This window comes from Thermobia domestica, chromosome 3 (assembly GCF_964235325.1).
Source record: "Thermobia domestica chromosome 3, izTheDome1.hap1.1, whole genome shotgun sequence".
Lineage (NCBI taxonomy): Eukaryota > Metazoa > Arthropoda > Insecta > Zygentoma > Lepismatidae > Thermobia > Thermobia domestica.
Genome location: NC_137456.1, coordinates 62918179 through 62941344, shown reverse-complemented (window position 1 = coordinate 62941344; position 23166 = coordinate 62918179). Strand labels below are relative to the sequence as shown.

The 23166-nt window shown below is 33.6% G+C and overlaps 1 protein-coding gene and 1 non-coding gene across 2 annotated transcripts in view; one reads left to right on the top strand and one right to left on the bottom strand.

Moving 5' to 3' along the window:
- LOC145680447 (galactosylceramide sulfotransferase-like) overlaps positions 1-22327 on the top strand; it is a 182454-nt gene extending 160127 nt beyond the window's left edge. The window contains exon 3 of the mRNA XM_081750987.1: positions 11299-22327. Coding sequence (XP_081607113.1) covers positions 11299-12301 — 1003 coding nt within the window. The 3' untranslated portion in view covers positions 12302-22327. The remainder of the gene's footprint in view (positions 1-11298) is intronic.
- Positions 15616-15688, bottom strand: TRNAR-UCG (transfer RNA arginine (anticodon UCG)). The gene has a single exon. It is a non-coding gene; the product is annotated as a tRNA-Arg (tRNA).
- Positions 22328-23166: the final 839 nt, after the last annotated feature.

Sequence of the window (23166 nt, the reverse complement as noted above, 5' to 3'; positions counted from 1 at the left end):
ATCATCCTTGTGCTGTTTTATCCTTTCTTCCATCTTCTTTTTTGTTTCATCTATGTAAATTTTGTTACACTCCGCGCATCCTACTCTATATATTACTCCCTTTTCGTCTTTGTCCGCTATTGCTTTTCTCTTGGTTTTTCCTGACCAGTTCAATTATTCTGCTTCCTCCTTTCCTGTACGTCCTTATTCCTGCTTTCCGAAGCATTCTCTTTATCTTATCTGTTTCTTTGCCTAGGCTTTCTATTCCTAACCATTTTTTGTTGTTCTCTCCTTCCTCTTTCTTCCTCTCTCTTGTTATGTTTCTTGTGACTCCTTAATTGTGTCAGAACTTCTTTAAATCTCTTTTTCTCTGTTCTTCATTTGTGTTTATGTCTCCTATTCTTTCCTCCATGCTTTTTATGAAATTCTTCTTAGCATCCTCATCCACATCACTTCGTTTGTGGCAATACACTCCCGCTGCACACTCTTTTTGATACCAGGGTGTAATAAACTCTCCTCCTTCTGACCTCTTTATTTTCATATCTAAATAGTTTATTTCCTTGTCTACTTCTATTTCATTTTCTATTCTAATCCCTTTCTTTTCATCTTCCACGTCCCTTATGAATTTCTCCAGCTCCCTTTCGGAGAGTATATAAGAGGTGACTAACTCCCAAGCAGCCAGAAGGAGTGGAAGTTTGATGAAGACACAGTTATTGCGTCGAAACTGTTACGTGATTGGGTGTTTTTTTTTTTTTTTTTTTTTTTTTTTTTTACATATTATCACATAGCCTTGCTCAGTGTGTTGTTGTGTTTTAGTACAAAATGGAAACAAGGCCTGATAGAATAGTTATTGAATTTCTCAATCGAATCTATAAAACTTACTTTTTTACAAAACCATTAACATGCATAATTATAACCAGGAGCATCGTTTGAGACTCCAGAAGGGGTCAATTACATCCCTGAGTTTGATATTTTATACATTTTAGTCCATAAGATGATGATATAGCAATGAAACTCCTAAAAATATACAGACATCTAGGGTTTCCCACCCAAGCAAAATCTGAAACGACGCTGCTAATTATTATAACCAGTATAATTTGAAACGAATACAAATAAATAAATAAATAAATAAATAAACTAGAAATGATGGAAGTTACTTGAAACCAGCTTCACTTCTCGTATATTTATAATATTTTTAACTTGTATTTTAGCGACACCGTAATATTTTCACGATGCACTGAAATTCAAGTACGCATTCGATTTTGATTGTTTCTTCAGCAAATGAGACTTCATTCCATCACTCATTGCCAACATCAAGACGTATATCTACTTTCTAACGTAGAATTTGAATCACAGTGTACTTACCGCTAGGGATGCGCACGAGACAAAATTTGAGGCTGTCTCGTCTCGAAAATGTGCTGTAAAAGCGATATCTCGACTCGAAAAATGTATGTTTCTCTATTGGAAGAGCTTTGTCTCGACTCGAATTTTGTCAGAAAAATTCTGTCTCGACTCGTCTCGTGCGCATCCCTACTTACCGCTAATCGATACCTGATATTTCATGGGAGAAACGAGTTTGCTCACCATATACAAAGGTAACCAAGAAAGTTCTGTCACTTTTTGTGGAGGTCTGTGTTCCATTGGCTCTCACATCGTGAGTTCAATGCGAATGGAGATAAGGCGAAGCTCAGTTGTTGGTATGGGTATATCCAACATATTACCTGGTTACGGCAGTTCAGTTACACCTTGAACTTGCATAAGGACAGAGTGAACATGGGACCTTCACAGAGCGTCATAAGTGTGTGTATGCTGTTCGAGTTCAAACTGGGGTCAAACGCCGCTGCAGTGGGACTTAAGATATGCCACACTTTTGGTGAGGGTGTCGTGACTTTGCGGACAGTGTAGCGGTGATTTAACAAGTTTAAGGACGGTGCCGAAACACTCGAAGACGCGGCACGTGCCGGAGGATCAACACATGTGTAAAATGAAGATCTTCAGGCAGCAATTGAGTCGAACAGTGGCCAGATACATGAGGAAGTGGGTGTACAATTTAGTGTGAGTGGAGAAACTATTCGGCAGCACCTCCATCAGCTTGGGAAGCACTACAAGTTGAGTCGATGGGTTACATATGATTTGACTCCGGGCCGGACGGCAACGCGAGCAGATACCTGTTGCTTCTTTGCTGTCTCGTCCGAGGAAGGAGCCATTTCTGGACAGAATGTTGACATGTGATGAGAAATGGGTCTTGTACGAAGCACCACGGCACCGTCATTATTGGTTAGCATCCCATGAACCAGTTCCAAAACAGCCGAAACCAGCACTGCATCAGAAGAAGGTCCTCCTGCGTATTTGGTGGACTGCTCGCGGTAACGTGCATCAGGAACTATTACCAGCTGGTCAGAGCATCAATGCAATTATGTACTGTCAGCAGTTGAGCCATGTTCAAGAAAAACTAAAAACTCTGGAGCCAGCACTTCTCAATCGCAAAAGGGTCCTCCTGTTACAGAACAACGCTAAGCCCCACATGGCTGGGATGACACGGGACACCATTCTACGCTTTGGAAAGGAAACACTTGCGTCCACCATACTCCCCGGACATTGCACCGTCCGATTATCACCTCTTCTATTCCTTAGACAATCATCCTAGAGGACGCCAGTTCAAATCCCTAGTAGAGGTGCAAAATTCACTTGATACCTTCTTCGCTTCATGGCCCATCAAGTTCTACCGCAATGAAATCCATGGCCTTCCAGAACGTTGGCAGAAAGTCGTCGATGTTGATGGGTACTATTTTTGATCTTCCAGGTACGTTTTACGTGACATACTGATGTTCGAAGGTAATGGATGAAAAAGCGAGAGAATTTTCTTGGTTCCCTTTATATTTAGGACAAAGTTCCAAAATGTACGTGAAATTCCGTACGTTTAGGAGGTCGAATTAACTGAACCTCTCGTGAGTGTTATCCGCTTTAAAACTACCCTATACTTGAAAATTGACTATTCCCCTAGTAGCAAGAAAGCTTTCGGTCAGTTGGCGCGTACTTGGCTTTTGGCTTTCTACGCTTGCATTTGAAACGCATGCTTTTATACAAAATCTGTCTTTTGTTGTACTTGCGATGCTTTAAACCCTTCGCAGAACGTTATAGTATCACTGGCCGTTCGTTGGGTATTGACTTTACTTGAAAAACGCATGCGTCAAGTTTGAATGGAACATTGAATACAAGGTTGCCCCCATGTAACTTCATTACTGGAATTCAGCTTGCGGCATGCTTGCACGTTTTCCAATCAAGCTGGATGCAAGCTTGGCCGACTTGTAATTCAAGTTTACAGCAAGCGGTTTGCAAGTTGTCACTGCTAATAAGGCCTCTACTCATTGGAATTTTACAACTATTGATTTGAATTGAAAGCTAACACGTAGGTGGCTTTGCATAATTGCTTTCAGAATATCACTTAAGACGTAACTTAATTTTGAATATAGTTCAAAAATATTCTTTCGTTCCCTAAATGCTTACAAAAAAGTTAACATACATCAGCTATCATTAAATTCCGAAATTGTAAAATGCAGTGAAATTTTCTTCACAATAAGTTGTATACTGTATGAACTTCGCAAGAAATGCTTTGAATATATACTGCGGAGTCCTCTCGCCCTTGGAACAGTATGAGTCAGTGTTTTTCTATGATAAGCAGATCTTTCTCCTCCACTGAGATTCATTGTGTGGAGTGCTCAAAAATATCAATATCTGAGAGACTCTACCCTTGTGTCCGTCGCTTCTCTTCTCTTTGCGGCCGCAAGGAGATAGATAGAACACGTTAAAAAAAACATCTTAAAAACGTGATTCCATTGTACGTAATGGTAGATGTTAAAAGGCAGGCTGACATGAGAAAGAGCCAAGTTAGAACACGCGAACAATGAGTAATATTAACTATCGTGATTTACGCTATGTTGTCAAATCTCCCACGAACATCAACCAGGGTCGCAGATTCCATATTAAAATATTCTTTTTTTATTCGACAACTCCTCATTTCTATTTAGGAATAAATGTCCTGAAAAGGCACGTGACTTTGTGACAGAACCGTCTCTGTATAAAATGCAATTAAGTGACAGTCGTTGAATGAAAATTGACTGTAACTAAAATATTGTATCACGTTAGTATTTTTAAGAATACATATGAACTTTGTATGTGAGTTAGTTAATAACTACTGATCAAAATTTTATTTTATATTTTGTATTCGGGAAGATGAAGGTAATGGGGATGAATGGGGAAAGAAATGACCGAAATTTCTCAGAAAATTAGTCTATAGCCTATACATAGATTCGATTCTGACACTTGCTACTCTTTTGCCATAATAACATTTAGCTAACGATAATATTCTGTCAGTCAATGGAGGTGAGTTTCTGAAGATAGTTGTTTTCTCAGCAATGTGCTACAGACTTATACTTTCTTTTAAATTAAATTGTGTCCAGTACTTTTATTGTTAGGTATTGTCAGTTGTATTGGTACTGTTATGTATTGGTACTGTTATGTAATTACATGGTATATTATTATTCATATTTCTTTATTTATACTCAAAATACTCGTATACCATTTTCTGGAAATTTCTGTTTGAAGTAACCGAAATCACAATTATTACATCGGTAAAATTATTCTTTTCTCTACGTTTTTAAATGCGTACACGTTTAAAAGAATTAAAATTAGAAAACTGCATATCTTACGCATGAACGAGATTAAAGAAAGTTTCTAGCGGAGTACAAAGTACCTGACATTACATTAAAGAAATTTGTTTCGGTTTGATATAAGATTTTCCTTAGACGATACCCATTGCCACCATATTTTATATTATCTTTCAGGAAAGTGTTTTCTAGATTCGAAAAATTCCAAATTTGCTTGCATATATTTTCATTTTTACAAAAGATTTTATATACTTTTTAACACATACTTTCTGTATTTGTTATTCAGAAGACTCCAACATAATAATAATAATAATAATAATAATAATAATAATAATAATAATAATAATAATAATAATAATAATAATAATAATAAACTTTTTATTGAGGGCAAGGTTCAGCCAAGGCTGTTCTACCACCTAACTCTAATCTATCATAGTAACATAAATAATGTTTGCTGACAGTTTCGCAAATTTCGCAAGGCTGTAACTTCAAATTTGAAAGTATAAAGTGAAAAATATGACTACAATTTATAATTATTACTTCACAGTATACTATTACAATATAGCTAGTGAAAGAAATTTCTTAATAGTTAATAGTTCCAATTTTACATTATTATTAATATTTATGAGGGTTATTCAAAAAGTAATGCCTCCAAGATTATACCTTTATTTGTGTTTGACAGATAGCACCGATACAGGATCAGTGGAAAGCTTGCAATGTCAGCTACAAATGGTGGCATCATTTTTCAACACAGTCCCCATTACAGGCAACGCACTTGCACCAACGCGAAACAGGGTTTTTCCATGCCGTCGGCGAAGAATTGTGATGGCCGCTGGTGATGCCATTGCCAAATTGCTGCTTCCACCTCTGTGTCACAACTATAACATTGGCTCTTAAGGTGATCCTTAAGTTGCAGGTAGAGTCAAAATTGGATGAGGCAGAATGTTAACAACACTTTGCTAGCAGATGGGACAACATTTTTTTTTTTTTTTTTTTGACTGAGAAGAGGACGTGTGGTGGTACTCCATCGACTGACGCTTCGTTTCCGGGTCGTAATGGAGCATCCACGACTCGTCGCCGGCTATGAATGTTTCTGGGCGCAGACCTTCTGCAGTCAGAAATTCAATGACAGCCCCTGTTTCAACCGGATGTCACCACTGGATGCCATGATTTGCGCCATTACTCTAAAACGAGAAGAGATAGGAAGGTGAAACAACTGGCATTCTATAGCTTAAACATCAGTGCATTGATGACAAACAGTTTAGAATATTTGTAGTACTATTGGCCAAGTAGTTTGCTTGGAGGCATTACTTTCTGAATCGCCATCATATTTGCATTACTTGGAATAATATTTAGATTATATTTGTGTAAAATAAATATTATTCCGAAGCAGAATGCTCCAAGCAAAACCAAATATGCATAGGGCCTATGCAGGTAGTTTGCTTAAATTTCTTCCACTACAATACGATATGATATGATTCTTATAAACACAGAAGCATTAATGCTTTGAGAAACTTATCAAACAAATCATGTTCTCCAAGCAAATGTAGATAATTTCATTTGTATGCAGTATCCAACCCTGTTGAAAATGGGTAAAAGGAAAAAAAGAAGAAGAAGAAGAACGTTAGAGAACGGAATGAAAAGGGAGCTGATTAGAGCTCTGACTGATTGCTGAAAGAGGGATGACGGCATTTGCTTTTGTGTCGCTGTCTCTACGCAAAAAACGAATTGCCAAAGTGCTCAAAATAGAGAGCAATTCAAATGCGACTTCAAAAAGACTAACCAACTCTTTTTTTTTCATTTTCTTTTTTAGATAGTAGTTTAAGAGAGAACACAACTGATTAGATATTGAAATTGTTTGAAGAAAGCATTACAAAAGTTATTTTTCTTCCTAATAAAAGAACTTAATAACATTTTCCAATATTGTTTCAGACAAACACTTTTTCTGCCCTGATTTCTTGGCCTCAAAGGTTGATATTACATAGCTACGTTTCCTTTTGTCATTATCAATACATGTATTGAATTCCCAAAATAGGTTTTCCATGATCAATATGGAAAATATATTGGTAAATCTGACCTTATGTCAAGTAATCAATTCATCTATTTTTAGTTCACATCGGTAACTCTGTAATCGAAAGTTTTAAATAAAATATGAACAGAATATCAAACCATTGTCCTTTCTACGTCAATGTCAGAAATAAAGTAAAAGAAAGTTTGACAATCTGTCGGCAAAAGATCTGCTAACATTACGGCTCAAATTTGTTGCCTTAAAAGGGGGATACATAAAGCCAATTGCACCAGTACTTTTCGTTTCCACTGCCTACGTGCACATTTATTTCTTGCGTGCGTAAAGAAATCAATTACTGCTGCCATAAAAAGTATTTATGAAGTGACCTAACATAAGAGTAGTTTAGCTTCAGACTAAGTTTACTCGTACATAAAGCAAATTACTATAAATATAATATTTACTTTATCTTACTTAAGGTAACTTAAGCGAAGTGAGGCTACTTTAAATTGATCTGAGCCTAATTAAACCTAAATTGATCGAGTCTAAACTCAGTCAAATTAAGTTTTCTGGAGTTTTACACTAAATTAAGTTAACGAAAAGCTAAACTCGCTTAACCTCAAAGTAAGCCGTAAAGCAAGCTAACTTTAGTCGAACAAACTTTTCTTGTATGTCACAATTAATCCAAATAGCACAAACACGTGCACTTCCAGCGCCCTAGCTCTGCGCTACTCGCCTATATTACCTCTGCTCACTGTTGGTTGCTCTGATCCCTACATTCTCGGTTAGGTTTCGAAGCACAATCTCTCACCAGGGTCAGACTAAGACTTTTTTTTTTTTTTGCCCTAAGTTATACTTCAGGAACCAATATCCACCTCCCCCCCCAAAAAAAAATTAACAATGAATTAAATATTTCTACTTTTACCGAATTTGAATTTGTTATTGTTACTGTTGATCGAAGTGTTTGATCCATCTTTTGAACTTCGCTGTAAGTTACAACAACGACAAAATTGTCTTTGATAATGGATACAGCATTTAGTAGAAGCTATTCAAAATCTTATTGTTGAATACACGTTTATACGCCACGTTTATAGAAAAACATCCACATGATAATTTCTAGTGCAGTAAAATGATTTATTCTGTAATATATAAAGAGGGGGAGTCAAATACACCATCCCAGGTACCCGCCTACTCAACCAAGCGTCAATCCGGGGCTGTCTCTTGCGTAAACATATCTAATAAAAGTCGATAGTTGCTATGCTAAGGGAGACGATTTTGGCCTTCCTTCCCCCCAAAAAAAGGTTATGTTATTTGTTACCCATATAGTGACACCCTAGACGATTTATCTACATCACCTACAAGAATGTAAATACAAATATAAAGTCGATCGGCGTCACAAGACGATTTAGATGTATGAAAGCACTATCAATGAAACCTGTTTTCAGTATGCTGTTTTCAATATGTAAAAGTACTAATAGGTGAATGATTATTTACTTAATGTTAGAAGATAACTTTTTAAAAGGAAAAAGTAGCAATTGGTCGAGAAGATACATACTTACCTGAATGTAAACAAGATTTTGAAATGACATGACTTTATTCAAAAATAATAATCTAAAGAAAGTGAAAAATATTTTTATGTTCCATATTGTTGTTAGTCACATGTTACTAAAATTAATTATGTAGTTTCATTTATCTTTTTTTTCTCTCCTGTTTTTATTGATTGAAAATATCGGTTTCTTGAAGTTTGAATTTCGTATTTTTTCCACCGTTTTAAGAAAATGATACTTTTTTAAAAAAGTGATTTTATTTTTTTGTCCTATATGATTACCCTATATCATTGAATTCATTTACTTTTTAGAGCACATTTCAATAGAGTTATGCCACTTAAAATATATTATGTACTTTATTTAATACTTTTTACCCATCTCTAATTAATGAATTTTAAAGGCAGCCAAAACAAAGAATTCAGAATCAAAGTGCCTCACAGGAAAAAAAAAAAATGCTAAATTGTGCTTTCTGTACGAATAACTACATGAAACAATAAAACTGTAAGAAAAACGATCAGACAGGTGATTGCCCACATAAAAAGTTAAATCTGCTTGTCTTTGTTCCTAAGTACCTATTTACAGTTTATATGTACTGGTAAATACATTGCAATACACTCAATTTTAGGGGTTCAACAGTCTGAATTCGCAATATATTTCTAATTGTTGATGTGCAGCAGTTGCGTTCAAAATCAAACACGTTTCGTTTAAGGGTCTTCACTACAGCGAAATTAAACTGCCGCTAATTTTAGAGTTTTTCTGTCATATCTTCAAAACAAATAAAAATATTCGAAAAGTAGAAACGTAGTGAACTAGACAATACTATTTTGTATGTGATACCTTTACCACAATTCACCTATCCACTTTTAGTATCCCACTATTTACAGAACCCGCAAAAAATGCTAAATCTTTCTACAGTTACAAATCGAAAGCAGATAGATGAGTTGTGATAACGGTATCACACGCAAAATCGTATTATCTAGTTTACTACGTTTCTACTTTTCGAATATTTTTATTTGTTTCGAAGATATTACAGAAAAACTCTAAAATTGACGGTAGTTTAATTTCGCTGTAGTGAAGACCCTTAAACATCGTATTATCGCTAACTAAATGTTGACGGAATCTATATATTATGTATCCTATGATTGCAAACTTCTAAAATACCCTATTTAAAGAAAAGCAAGTTCTAAGTTATGAAATGATTTCAATCCGTATCCATGTTTACTTCTGTGTAATTATGGTAGTGAATTTGTTTTTGCAACTGAAATATCTTGCATCAAACAAACTTATACTATACGCAATTACATCATATTACCTATTCTGTTCATTAGTTAGATCAGAAGATGCAACCATAAAGGCACACACTTAAGAGTCTTCATCCCGGCGAAATTAAAATACCGCTATTTTTACAGTAATTATGTGATATCTACAAATAGATCAAAGATAATCGAAATGTGGATCAAGAGCGCCCTAGACAATATTATTTTACATAAGAAACCGTTATCACGACTCACTTATCTGCTTTCGATTTCGAGCCATTTTGAAAATCGGCATTTATTTTCGCGTTTCTAAACAGCTGAAAACGGAAAGCTACTAGGGGACTTGTGATAACGGTACCTCACGCAAAATAATATTGTCTAGGGCGCTCTTGTTCCATATTTCAATTGTCTTTTATGTATTTGAAGATATCACATACTTACTGTAAAATTAGCGGTATTTTAATTTCGCCGGGATGAAGACTGTATTGAAGTCTAACTTCTAACAATTTACTTGTTATTGTTGGCGATGGATACCGTATGTTTCTTTATAATCTACAAATATTAAAAATTAACTTAATATTATAAATTGCCCATATTTCGAAATGTATCACATATTAAAATTATACTAAAGTTGAGTTCAAAACTCTGATACTTATCGCCGTTTTCTTTTGGTCCCTTTTTTTTTTTTTTTTTTGTTATACTTTCCTATAGATAAAATTGTTATTCTACATATCATCGAGTTTATATGTGAACTACAGAAACTTTTGTTCCTCAAGAATGATGTCAAAGTGAGCCAACCAAGTTTGTAGGAATTAAGACTACGAATTATATTTTTGGAGTTTTGGTACCATTTTAGTCCATTACGTATGAAAGATGACGTCCCTAGGCGATCACACTACCCGAGAAAGCGGGCAAGAAAGAAAGGAATAAGGAAGCGGCCTGGGACCTTTATGTTAGCTGGTGTGAATGAGGAAAACCCAGAAAAAACTTCATTCAGGATAACTAGCCTGAAAAGACTTTTACATCTTTCCAACTGAGTGCCCTTACTGGGAATCGAACCCAGGACCGCTGCCACCAAAGGCGAGATCGTTAGTGACTACACTACGTGGGGCCATACAATTAAATTAGTGTATGTTTCGCTATCGTGGTACCTTGCAATTTACTAACAATAAGTCTGTTAGTTTTTCATACAAACCAATCACTATGGCTTCCTTTGACCCTGGAATGTGCTTCATTTATGCATGCCATTTAACGATCACTATTCACTGTAGACTAACAAATACAGTGGCATAGGAAAAGTCTTTCCCACTCAAGGTCCAAGAAATTACCATGGAACATCAGTATTAAGAATGACAGTTCATAAATTTATTGTTATCACCCTATAGTTTTCTACAACCTTATCAGATATAGACATACAAAAAAAAAAAAAGTTGCACTTCTATGCAAATACTCTGAGAATTCTTAATACTCTTAGTATTCCATTAAATGACCCCGATACATTTGGAGCTATATCCTCACTAAACCTATAGGGTTAAACACACACACACCACACACACACACACACACACACATATATATATATATATATATATATATATATATATATATATATATATATATATATATATATATATATATATATATATATATATATGGAAGCATGTCATTTTTTCTTAGTTTCTTTTTTAAAGAAAATGTTTCTTAATATCATGGTCATTTTTCATTTTTCTAGTCAATTATAGCTGGTTTTAGTGTAAGGTTTCTTGTTATATTGATTTTTGTGTTCAATTTGTTTCTTAATTAATCTTTCTTTCTTTCTTTTTTTTTTTTTTTTTTTATTTCAGGGACCAAATACACTTCAATCAAGTATTATTTGTAAACGAGTCAGGAGGTGGAGGTGCTTGCAAGCCTAAATCAACAGTGTTTCTACTAAAGACTCACAAATGTGCAAGTTCGACAGCACAGAATATACTTCTTCGCTATGGACACAATCGAGGACTTGACTTCGTGCTTCCTCGTGGCGGAAATTACATAGGAAATCCACGATATTTCAGAAGACAGCTCGTACCACCGGAACTGCGCCCTCCTGGAGGCCGGTATGATATCTTTGCGCATCACACAAGATTGAACATAAGTGAAGTTCGAAAAGCATTGAAAGACGATGCAGTTTATGTAACAATTCTACGTCACCCAGTATCCCAGTTTGAGTCTCTATTTAATTACTATAACCTAAGGTTAATGTACAAAATGGAACTTCGAGATTTTATTCGTCTTCCCTTGAATGATTCTAGAATAAACATTAGGCTTAACGGTCGAATTGGACGAAATCAAATGCTTTGGGACATGGGCTTTCCATCTGAGCATTTTGACAACATGACTTTAGTGCAAAATTTCGTGAAACGTATGGAGAAATTTTTCGACCTTGTTATGATTGCGGAACATTTCCATACTTCGATGATCTGTCTTCGCGATCTTTTGTGTTGGTCGCTTAATGACGTCACGTATTTCATTCACAACGCGAGAGCGCGTTCAGAAATGCCTTTGTTGACTGATGAGGAGCGAAGTAATATATTGCGGTTAAATCAGGGAGACTTGCTCCTCTATAACCATTTCTTAGAGATTTTTCTCTCTAAAGTTAATTCTAAAAGACACGAAGACATGGTGCGTGATAGGCATGCGTTACATTCTCTAATCAATAGAGCATATAGTGAGTGCTATGGTGTTAAACGGAAACAAGACATCAGACGGGGTTATTTGTCTGATTTATGTAAAGATCTTCTTATGACAGAACTTGTATTCACTGATAAACTTCGAAAAGAACAAATTAAAAGGTTAGGAATATTGTGATTAGATATTTAATGTTTTGTTATGATTGTAAATTGAAAAAAAAAAGTACAGAAGTGTGTTTTTGAACGTTTAACCATTTCTTTCAGGTATACGTGGCAAAATAACAGCAAGAAATTGATCTAAACAATTTATTGGATGAATTAATATCAAATTATTGAGCTAATAATATTACTTTTATACAAGCATTTCAGCTCTCTGAAACAAAATCATGTTCACGAACTAAAAATGAAACAATACGCTCTGAAATAGATTTTGGTATTTTTGCCTATTGGTAAATATTTTTAAAAAAAGTAAAAAAAAAACAATCTTAAACCATCTTCTTTCTTATTAAAAATGTTAGTATAGTTAACATTGCGAAAAATTCCAAAATTAAACTTTCCAGTGTTCATAGTTCAGAAAATTGCCGCCATATTGATGATAATTATATCATAAATCACAGGCTTCTTCAATGGTTCTTGTTTTTTTCCCCCTTTTAAATGATCTATATTTCAAATTATCTACACAGTGTTAGATAATAACGAAACAATAAAAGTGTATGTACTTTATATTTGATATATGATATTAATACCAAGACTTGGAGGGATATTTTTTATTGCTTGTACATCAGAACCAATTATCTATGAATAACTAGCTATTGCGTTGTGGAAAATACTTTAATGCGTTATTCACTAGAAAAATCTATGAATAACTATTTATTGCGTTGTGGAAAATGCTTTACTGCGTTGTTCACTAGAGAAATCTATAAATAACTATCTATTGAGTTATGGAAAATACTTTACTGCGTTGTTTTGAGTTGTACCCATAGCAGATAGATACGTATAATATTGATTAATTACTGATTAATTAGATTATAGAAACTATCAAATGCAGCAAAATTTTTATTTTTCTCATCGGATGAAAAAGTGTTACAGAAAAGCAGAGAAGGAAAAAGTATTTTGTTACACGTAGTTTTAATATACGAGATATTAATAAATATTATGTATTATATGTATATTATGTAAATTATACATATTCTCGTATAAATATTATGTAATATAAATAATAATGTAATAATAATATAAATAATATGTAATATTACATAATAATAATATTATTATGTAATATACTCGCATAAATATTATGCAAATTTTATTAGTAACTTCAATCACTACAAGGTTGAAAACATATTATAAAAGTGATCCTATATAAAACTTTTTTCTGTGCTTACTTTTCCGTGATAATTTTCAACTCCCGGTGGGATCATAGAATTTTCAGGTTGATCCAGCATCATGAGCAAGTGTGGATTTCCATTAATTAAGAATAACCATTTTTTGTCTAGAGACAAAAGAGCTATGTACCGCTGATCACGCTTCATTCAATAATAATCTTTCTTGAGTGTAAGACCAGGCAGTTAATGGTATTATTATGTTATTTTCTGTGTTCTAAGTACGTATAGTTATATCACAATTTTCACTATGCAGATATTTCTTTCATTACTTGCAAATCAAAGCTCAATCAAATTAATATTTATTCATAAGTTCAGAACTTAAGTTGAATTCTTTTGAAGTTGTCTATTTCTTCAACTTATATCACATGATTCAAGAGTTTTTCGCTTTTTTTTTTTTTTAAGTTTATACATCTTCTTTCTTATTTGAAGGAACTTGGAAAACTACGTAAGTAGCGCACGAGCAGTTTTGAGATTTCTCCAAACGAATATTTAAAGTGAGAGTTGTTAACTCCTTAATCGGATAAAAGACATTGGGACTAAAGTAGTCTATAACTCAATTATGTAGTGCTTCATTTTAGCTCTTAAGCTTCTTTCAATATAATTAACGTCAGTTTCAAAGTGAATCCTACATTGATCAAATTAAGTAAAAAAAAAAGTATGTATGAAAAAAGAACATTTTTCCTTATTGTTTTACTTCCATACGGTCTGAGAATTGCTTATATAAAAATACTACAAAATTGATGTATGTTGTTTATCAATGAATGAAAGAAGTGAATAAATTGAACAGATAAAAGAAGTGAATAATACACGAAAAGATTCTGAAAAAAAAAACTTGCAAACTTTTAATGCATTCTTAACCTAAGTTTTGTACATATAATTGTATACAGTTAGATAAGGTCACTACTCTTAGCACTTCATTTTAAGAATTTTCATCATATATAAATTTTAATGTTACTCAAAATTTGTTTGACCTAAAAAAAATAGTCATGCACCAGAAAATTGTTTTGCATTCGTAATGGATATTAAAATATAAAATATTAAGCAACACAAGGCATTGAATGAGTCCGCTCTTGTAACTCGTTACCAGGGGGCGCCGTTTCATTGACAAAAAAAAAAAAAAAAAAGACAAACCTCTATATACATATCACGCATTTATAAAACTTCAGTTACACGTATAAACACGAAAAAGTTACATAAAACATCCTCAAATTGGAACTGCGTGTGATTCTCGGTTTAATCACTGGTTGGTATACTTGTCTAAGATTTTTTTAAAAAAAGTTATTGTATGAAACTTCTTTTAAACAATAGGACATTCTTGTTTAGCCCCAGTTCTAAAAAGGAGATATTAAAAACTTCAATTAATTAATTAATTAATCGAAGTCTACAAGGTGTACGACATATTAAAATTACTAAGCTAGTTATTTCATTATGACTCTTGTTAAAATTAACCTCGAAAAAAATAACTACACAAGGAAAATCATTTTCAAGTGGAGGAGGTTACAATCTATGAGAAAATTTCACTTCAAGAACTGATTTATTAATTCTTTAAAGATATCGACAAGAAAATAATGTTATCGCCTATCCTAAAGACACACTGTTATTTTGTAATTGTAAAAGAATTATTTCAGGTATTCACATTTATGCTGAAGTCAGTTTTCCTATCTTGCCGAACATCTTTAAAAAAATAAATACAACTTGAGATCCTTCGTGACTAAGCGGCTAGCGTACGCGCCTTTGGCGTGGAAGACTCGGGTTTGATTCCCGGCGGTAGCTCATGTGGTTCGGATTCCAAGTTAATCAGTAGGTCCCGTCGCGTAATAGCCTCACTGTTGAAAGGAACTTTAAACTCAAAATCAACTCAACTCAATAAACACAACTTTATTTTAAAAAAGAGAGGATTTCGTAGTCGTGCATAAAAGGAAACGTTTTAAAGCAAAACTAACTAGAACAAGCGTCTACTAAATATAAATACTACGTAAATATTTTTTTTTAAAAAAACTGGGTGTCAAAATTTAGATAATTTTTAAAAATAATGTATTTTTCACTAACAGTAAGATCATTCCGTGTAGTAATCGAGCTAATCATCACTAGGGAAAAAAAGTACACTCGACCGTGACAGGACTCGAACCTGCAATCTTCGGATCCGAAGTCCGACGCCTTATCCATTAGGCCACACGGACCCGCAATTTAGGATAATAGGACAGGAACAAATTATTTTGAGCTGATGTTCTTCAGTATTTTTAAATGGGAATGCATATACGAACATTCAAAACAAGGACATGATTCGGGTTCCACGTGAAACTATAGATTTGGTATAGGACGTATAGTAATTTGCTCAAGTACAAGGTATTTTGAAATTCGTTTTATATACGCATAGCATTCGAAGGTTAACAAATTCAGTTAATTGCCAACATGGAAGAACATAAGTTCGAAAATCAAATTATGAAAAGCTTATCGTTGATTCAAATAGACCTTAAGATATTGCCTCAAATCGCACAAAAAACAATTTTGGGCAATACTTCTATCAATTAAACTTTCCACTTAGGTATAATGGTTTAATTTTCCTTCTTTGCAGAGACATATAGGCCACTATATTTATATATATCAGGTACTATCCTAGTTTAGTTATCTGTATTATACTTACATTCATGATTTATGAATTGTGACTACTAATTCGTTATAAATTGCTTCTTACGGGGAGAACTGATTCATGGTGAAGAAAGGTTCACTGTATGTGAACTTCACCGTTTTATGAATAAGTCGTATAGACATACGCCATAAGAACGACATTTAGTTTTGATTCTGTGTGGAATTACAAAATGTTAAAAGTCGTTCGAATTACAAAATTATTTCTGTCTTAATATCTACGTTGTTTTACCTATAAATCTTACATCTTGCATCTTGCATCTTGCAGGTTAAAAGGAGGAAGGGATTGATTCATTTATCTCTAAGTGTGAGTCCTTCTAGTATATTTTTTTTCTCAATTAATTTCGAATAAGTGGGTTTATTTCACTGTAGTTTTCAAGAACATAAAGCTACGCAATTTAAATTAAATGACGGAATACCTTACACTAAGTAATCCAGTGATGATTTCTGAGGCCAGAAGCGACGAAATTCTCCTCGGGGCATTTATATCTTCTGTCGTCTTCAAATATGGATTCCTAGTACTTTTTCAGTACTACGGCCCTCAGGCAGAAATCTTTTGAACTCATCACTGACGTAATCAATTGTAAAAACAAAAGTATAAAACAAATTTCACAGAAAGAAGCGATTTTTTTAAAAAGTTTCATATTTTGAGATCGTGGCGTGAGACCTCTCAAATGTAGACATATTCTGAAAAAGAAAACTACAAATATTCTCCTAAAGTACTCATAATTATAACTGGAAGCAATTATTTGATCTGATTAATTGAAAGAATTGATTTAAAGCAAATTTAGTAAAACAGCAATCGAACTAGTAAGCACAATTATTGAGCAGAAACAAGTATGCAAATATAGACCATCGTTTAAATTCTACTAACGTGTTCCCACCACCCTTTAAAAAGCACATTTTAAAATTTATACGGCATTCTGATCTCCAATTTATTCTTTCGCTGAGCACGGCCTTCGTGAAACCGTGAGTACTTTATATACAAATTTTTGGTTGCTATTTTATTTAAAAGTTTCAATTATTCCTTTTTTTCCTTGTTCACTTAAAATTTCAATAATGCTTATTACGCCACAATCCCCTTCCGTTGTGGCACCCTTGAGAAGTAAATGGACGCCAATTAAAACATTTCCTTCTACTTTTGTTTACCCAATGAGAATCATGATTGCTGTACCACATAGAGTAATCAGCAATCAGATCAACAACCCAAATCAATGGATTAGTACTGCCTAATGCTGGGCGTAGCATCGAGAAGCAAGTTGTAATGAATACACGGGTAATTAGCCTATGCTGCTAGGATACAACTGCTTCGTTAGATAACTACGTTAATCCATCGCAGTGCAAACCGCTAATTGCTTATTCTTTTTCCTCCCATTCAACAAGCCTCTGGTCAAGTTTCTAATTAACGTGTTTCTAAAGGGATAAATACTACTTTCTATGGTAACAGATCAAATTTAACTTGAAGACAAATTTAACGTCAAGATGCAATACAAATATGAGATGCTGTTTTTCTTATACATTATAATTACAGATGTTTAATACATGCATCATCTCTGTTACTCAATTGATTTAGACATTATGCATCAGCTTTTTTTTTATTTCTTTTTGAGTGAACTGAAATTTAAATGTTTGATTTTACTGATTTTTTCTTCAAATTTATTTAAACGTCCTATTCTTCACATTTTTTTACATATACTTTTAATACACGTACGGTATAACAATCAAATTTAATTGAAGTAATATTTAATTTATAAATAATTCAAATTCATTTTGAAAAAGAAAATAAGGAACATTTAACTAAGCTTGAAGAAAAATTATACATCTTTTAAAATAAATATAGCCATAAAAGAAAAAAATGTAGCTTTGAGCAGCGAATGTTGTTAAAATTTGATTTAAATTAGAATTTGCAAAAACTCTATATGGACTATAATGACAGGCACTTTATAATTAAGGTGGATCACCACCCAGAAGTCAGTACATATTTCAGCTCGTTCCTTTAACTACTGCACAATGAAACATTACATATTTTAAATATTGTGCTATAAGATAAAGTTATGTTTCAGCTACAACACAAGACACTGATTCATTTGGTTGTATCTTCTGATATCGAAAAAGATAACAAATAAAGGAAAACTATTTGATTTGTTTTACAATGAGCACACAAGATGGCGCTTGATGTTAGATCTTACAAGAAGTGCTCGATTTTATGAAATATTTATTTGAATGTGTAAAGTACTTTAAAGTAACGATCTTAATACAAAACAGATATATTGTTTGACCGTTTTTCGTGTTATATTTCACATTTTATTTAAATATTAATTTACATTTAAGGAAATAGATTTTGAGAAGAAACTTGCGCAGAACCCCATAATGCGTTGTTGCCAAATTTGTACGTTTAATTCCTGGATTCTAGTGTTGCAGTTCGAAAATCGGAACTTAGCTGTGAATTGCAGTAAGGGTCGAAAACTAATTTCTCCAGTAAGTATCCAAGCAGAATTCCATGATTACTTCCTTTATTATCTGGCAGCAGTAAACACTCGACGCTGCCTAACAACGCCGCACTATTCAAGCAGTTTTTATCATAGCACCGAGAACACGTAGTGATCCACCTTAATCACAGTTGATATCTTGAAGCGCTTTTGGAACTTTAACATGTTACAGATAATTCGATAACTAACTGGTCCATACTAGCTTTGTAATCTTAAATAACTTTTACTAAAAGTACAAATCGCTGATCAAAGCAGTGGGTAACTAAGGGCTTGGGGGCCACCCCGCAGTCAACATGGAATGGGGCCTTTTCTCTACGTCCTACATCACGATTTGGGGCCCCGTGATGGCTTCGGGCCCCCCGCAATGCGGGTCTGCGGGGCCCTTATTTACGCCCCCGGATCAAAGCAACGTTTATTTAAAAATAATAAATGTGTGATAGTTTCGCTAACTAACTGAACATTTTTGGCTTCATCTGACACATCAGACACTGTTTCTAAAGGACAATATCTGATGAAGCCTACATGTTTATAGTACTCGCGCCGAGTCGTGAAGCTTGGGCTCTAAACCAATCATTGCTTGAGCTCTGATACTTCGGAAAACTTCGGTACAATTCGTGGAGCCCTTCCCGAGCGCGCACTTGGGGGAAACGTCAAACAGCTTCAATTCGCCAACAATGTTGCCAAATTTTGAAGACAGTGTAAAAGAGTATTTAAAAAAACATTTAAAAATTACCAATAATAACACTGCACAACAATAACAACAGTAACAATTAATCTAAAACGGTAACAAAAACACGAATAGTAACAATGAGAATATAATGCAACAAAAGCAATAAACAAAACGGAACTTAGCGCCAATCCGACAACACTGTACTCTCGGGAGATGTTTTCCGTGTAGCGCGAGAGACGACATTGACAAAATATGATAGGTGGGGATTGACGACCGGAACACACCCTCGCGTTCTATTGGGTGGTGAAATCGGTAGATCTAGGTTAAGCATCACGACTCGGCGCGAATACTATAGTTAGTTGGCGAAACTGTCACACATTTATTTTTAAATAAACGTGGCTTTGCTCAGCAATTTGCATTTTTAGTGTAAGATAATTCAAGATAAAAGATTTTATTTTTAAAAAAATACCTAATTAAATTTGTCGAAGAAAACATAATCGTAAATAAAGTAATCACTATGAGTTACTGACACTACTACTACCTGTTAATAATAGCATAAACATACCTAAGATCTCACAAACTGATTTGCAATTATTGCAGAATTATGGAGCGAGCCCCTTATTAATTTTAAGACAAGTTACGGACCCCACGTTTATATTTTGCTATCTGCGTGAAGTAGTATTTGAAAGGTAGGAAGGAATATTAACAAAGGTTAAATTACGAAGCTTTGTTTATGTTATAAGCATACGATATATAGTATATACCAGAATTTAGATGTCATGGGGAAAATTAAACCTTTTTCTTTGGAACACAGAGAAAAATGGATCTGCTGTTCAGTTCTAGATGAACTTGCCAAACGTATGGTGATGGCAATTGAACATAGTTCGTTAAATGTATTCAGCTAAACTTATGCAGTGTCTGAGCCAGCTGGATTGGTAAACACCTCCCTGCCATACTGTTGAACCATATGCTCATTCGTGGCTAAGCGGCTAGCGTATGTTGGATTATATGCGTCCGGTAACACAAGCAATATAACGTTTGATACACTGTTTACTGCACATTTCACAACAGACATTTAACTAAATATGTTCAGTTGTCATAGCCATACGTTTGGCAGGTTCATCTGGAACTGAACAGCAGCGACTTTTTTTTTTTTTTTTTTTTTTTTGTGAAAAGCTTATAAAATGATGGTCTTGAACAATTGAATGCGTTATGAATTATGAGACTAAATAATACCATGAACATCCTAAATTTGATCCATGTAGCTTCTAAATTTGATCCATGGTAAAGGTTGTTGTAAAAAAAAATAAAAAAAAATAAATAAAATAAAAAAGCAATAGACACTAATACCTCAGTTTTGAAAATTAATTTATTTCCTTTAATTAACTACGAAACAAAAAAATAAAACTGCTAATGCAGGGAATTTACTCTCTTTGTCCTCTTTTGCTCTTACAATTTTAATCTTCTTGCACTAGAATACGTACATTCCAGAAACCTTTTTAAAGTCGTGATAGTAATATGTTACCTCTTAATTCTTCATCTAGTTTGTAACTTATCCTTTCCAAAATCTTAATTTTATCAAGTAAAGGCATATTTCTGGAAACTTTTAGGAACCTACTCATATCAATACCATTTAAATCAATCTATTATTCCCCAGAATGATATGTTTGGAAAATTTGACTTATGGTAAATGCTTCACTGTTCGAAAGTGAAATGTACTTCGAGATAATGTAAAATCGAACAGCAAATTTTCGAGTTAAAGAAAAATAATTATTAATATTAAAGCATAACTCTTTCTGCACAAAATACGAAATTACTTTTAAAATATTAAAAAATTGATTTACAGACGATCAACTAATGAAAACTTCAACTATAAATATTGACTCATAACAATCCCACCACGAAAATTTGAGTCGCATGTACGACGTGAGATTCATTTTAGATTGTGAAAATTTACAGTAGACTCTCGAACTATAGAAATACAATATTGAAACCACAAATAGATCCAACAGATCTAGCCAAATAGATCTGATTTAGGGAGGAGATGAAACCTATTCTTGTTATGACGAATCCATACAAAAAAAAAAAAAAAAAAAAGGAACTATATCTTATATCTTACATATTTTGTTCTGAGAGAATAAAGATTGAAAAACTGAAGAGATTAAACGAAGCGAATCTTCGGATGGTCAAAACATTTATCGACAACTTCTTTCGTTTCTGCTCTATGAAAACACAGAATTGAAACAGAAATGATAACTCTCTATTGCTCTTGATTTTAATAGAGGGATAATGATGTATATGAAATCTATTCTTGGGACACTGAATTCATAAATAAGTAAATCATCTCGCTATCCTTTTGTCTACCTATTTGATATTGAACTCGGAAATGTTAGATTTCTACAACTTCATAGTTTGAAAAGTATGGTACTGTGATTTCTGCCACCAGAAGGATGGACAGTGTCGCTTTGTAAGACTTAAGATACTTATGATTTGGAAGTCGAAAAGTGGCTAAGTTTCTTCATAACCGGTTACACATTCAAAATGTTTAGAGTAATCGATCATCTACAAGAAATTGTATTCTCAGTAGCAGTCGAGTATTCCTGGTACGACAATTTATTGAAAAATGTAAGGGCAAATGCGACAATGCAAAGTCAAACTTTCTCGAAATCTTTCCATATTAGATAACAGCATATCTATCTATATATGTATTATGTGGTTTTCATGTAGTACAGAAATGTTCTTTAGGTAGACCAACCTATTACGAAAATAAATTGTGTTTGAAGTGCTTATCATACATTACTTCAAATTATTCTTGTGTACATTGCAATGTGTCATATTTTTGTAAATCAAGTTTGAGTTTGCAAATCAAGGTTGTCTAAACATAATTTATCTGTGCACAAAGTGGTGTGCAAATTGTACATATATTTTTTGAATGATGATGTTTTATTGTACGTATTTTTGTACATACATTTTATAAATGTGTTTTTAAGAAATTAAATTATTTCTACCTTTCATTCTGAAGTTGTTTAATTATTTCATCCTTGCATGCACACAATATTGGTCAAAAATAACTCATATCAACCTTTACCTTTATGATATTCATATTATATTGGAAGGAATATTTATATAACCTATTATATGAACATGTGTGAGTATCTATTAAATATTATGACTGTAAGTTACATACAGTATGTGGTATTATGTTAAGGTTCAATTTCAATAATTGTAATAAATACTTCAATTTTCATAAATACTATATTTTACATTGAAATGAAGGGGTCGCTGTCAAATATAGAAGCAGGAGAGGAGAAAATAGAACAGGTGGCTAGTTTTCGATACCTGGAAAGTGTTATTAGTTATTATATGAAATGTGAAGGTGAAATAAAAGCAAGAATAGGAATGGCGAAAGAAGCCTTAGGAAGAAGAAAATTCTATTTTGTGGGGTTTTGAGCAGAGAGTTGAGAAAAAGATTTATAAAATGCTTTGTGTGGAATATTGTACTGTATGGGTCAAAAACATGGACATTACGCAAAAATGTTTTTTTTTTTAAACTAAAAGCTTTCGAAATGTGGATGGGACATTGGATAAGAAGGAACTGTATCATGAGGGATGTTTTAGAAGATATGGCCATGAAAGAGAGGGAGGGGACATAGGAGACAACAATGAACGATATCAAAACAGAGAAATTGTACGTGAAGACGAAGAATTTAGCGTAAGACCATGGGGCATGCAAGCTTCTCAGTTGCAGCAAGTGACCTGTCAACAATGGCAGAATACATATGATAATAATGATTATAATATTTTACACACACACACACATACATACATACATACATACATACATATATATATA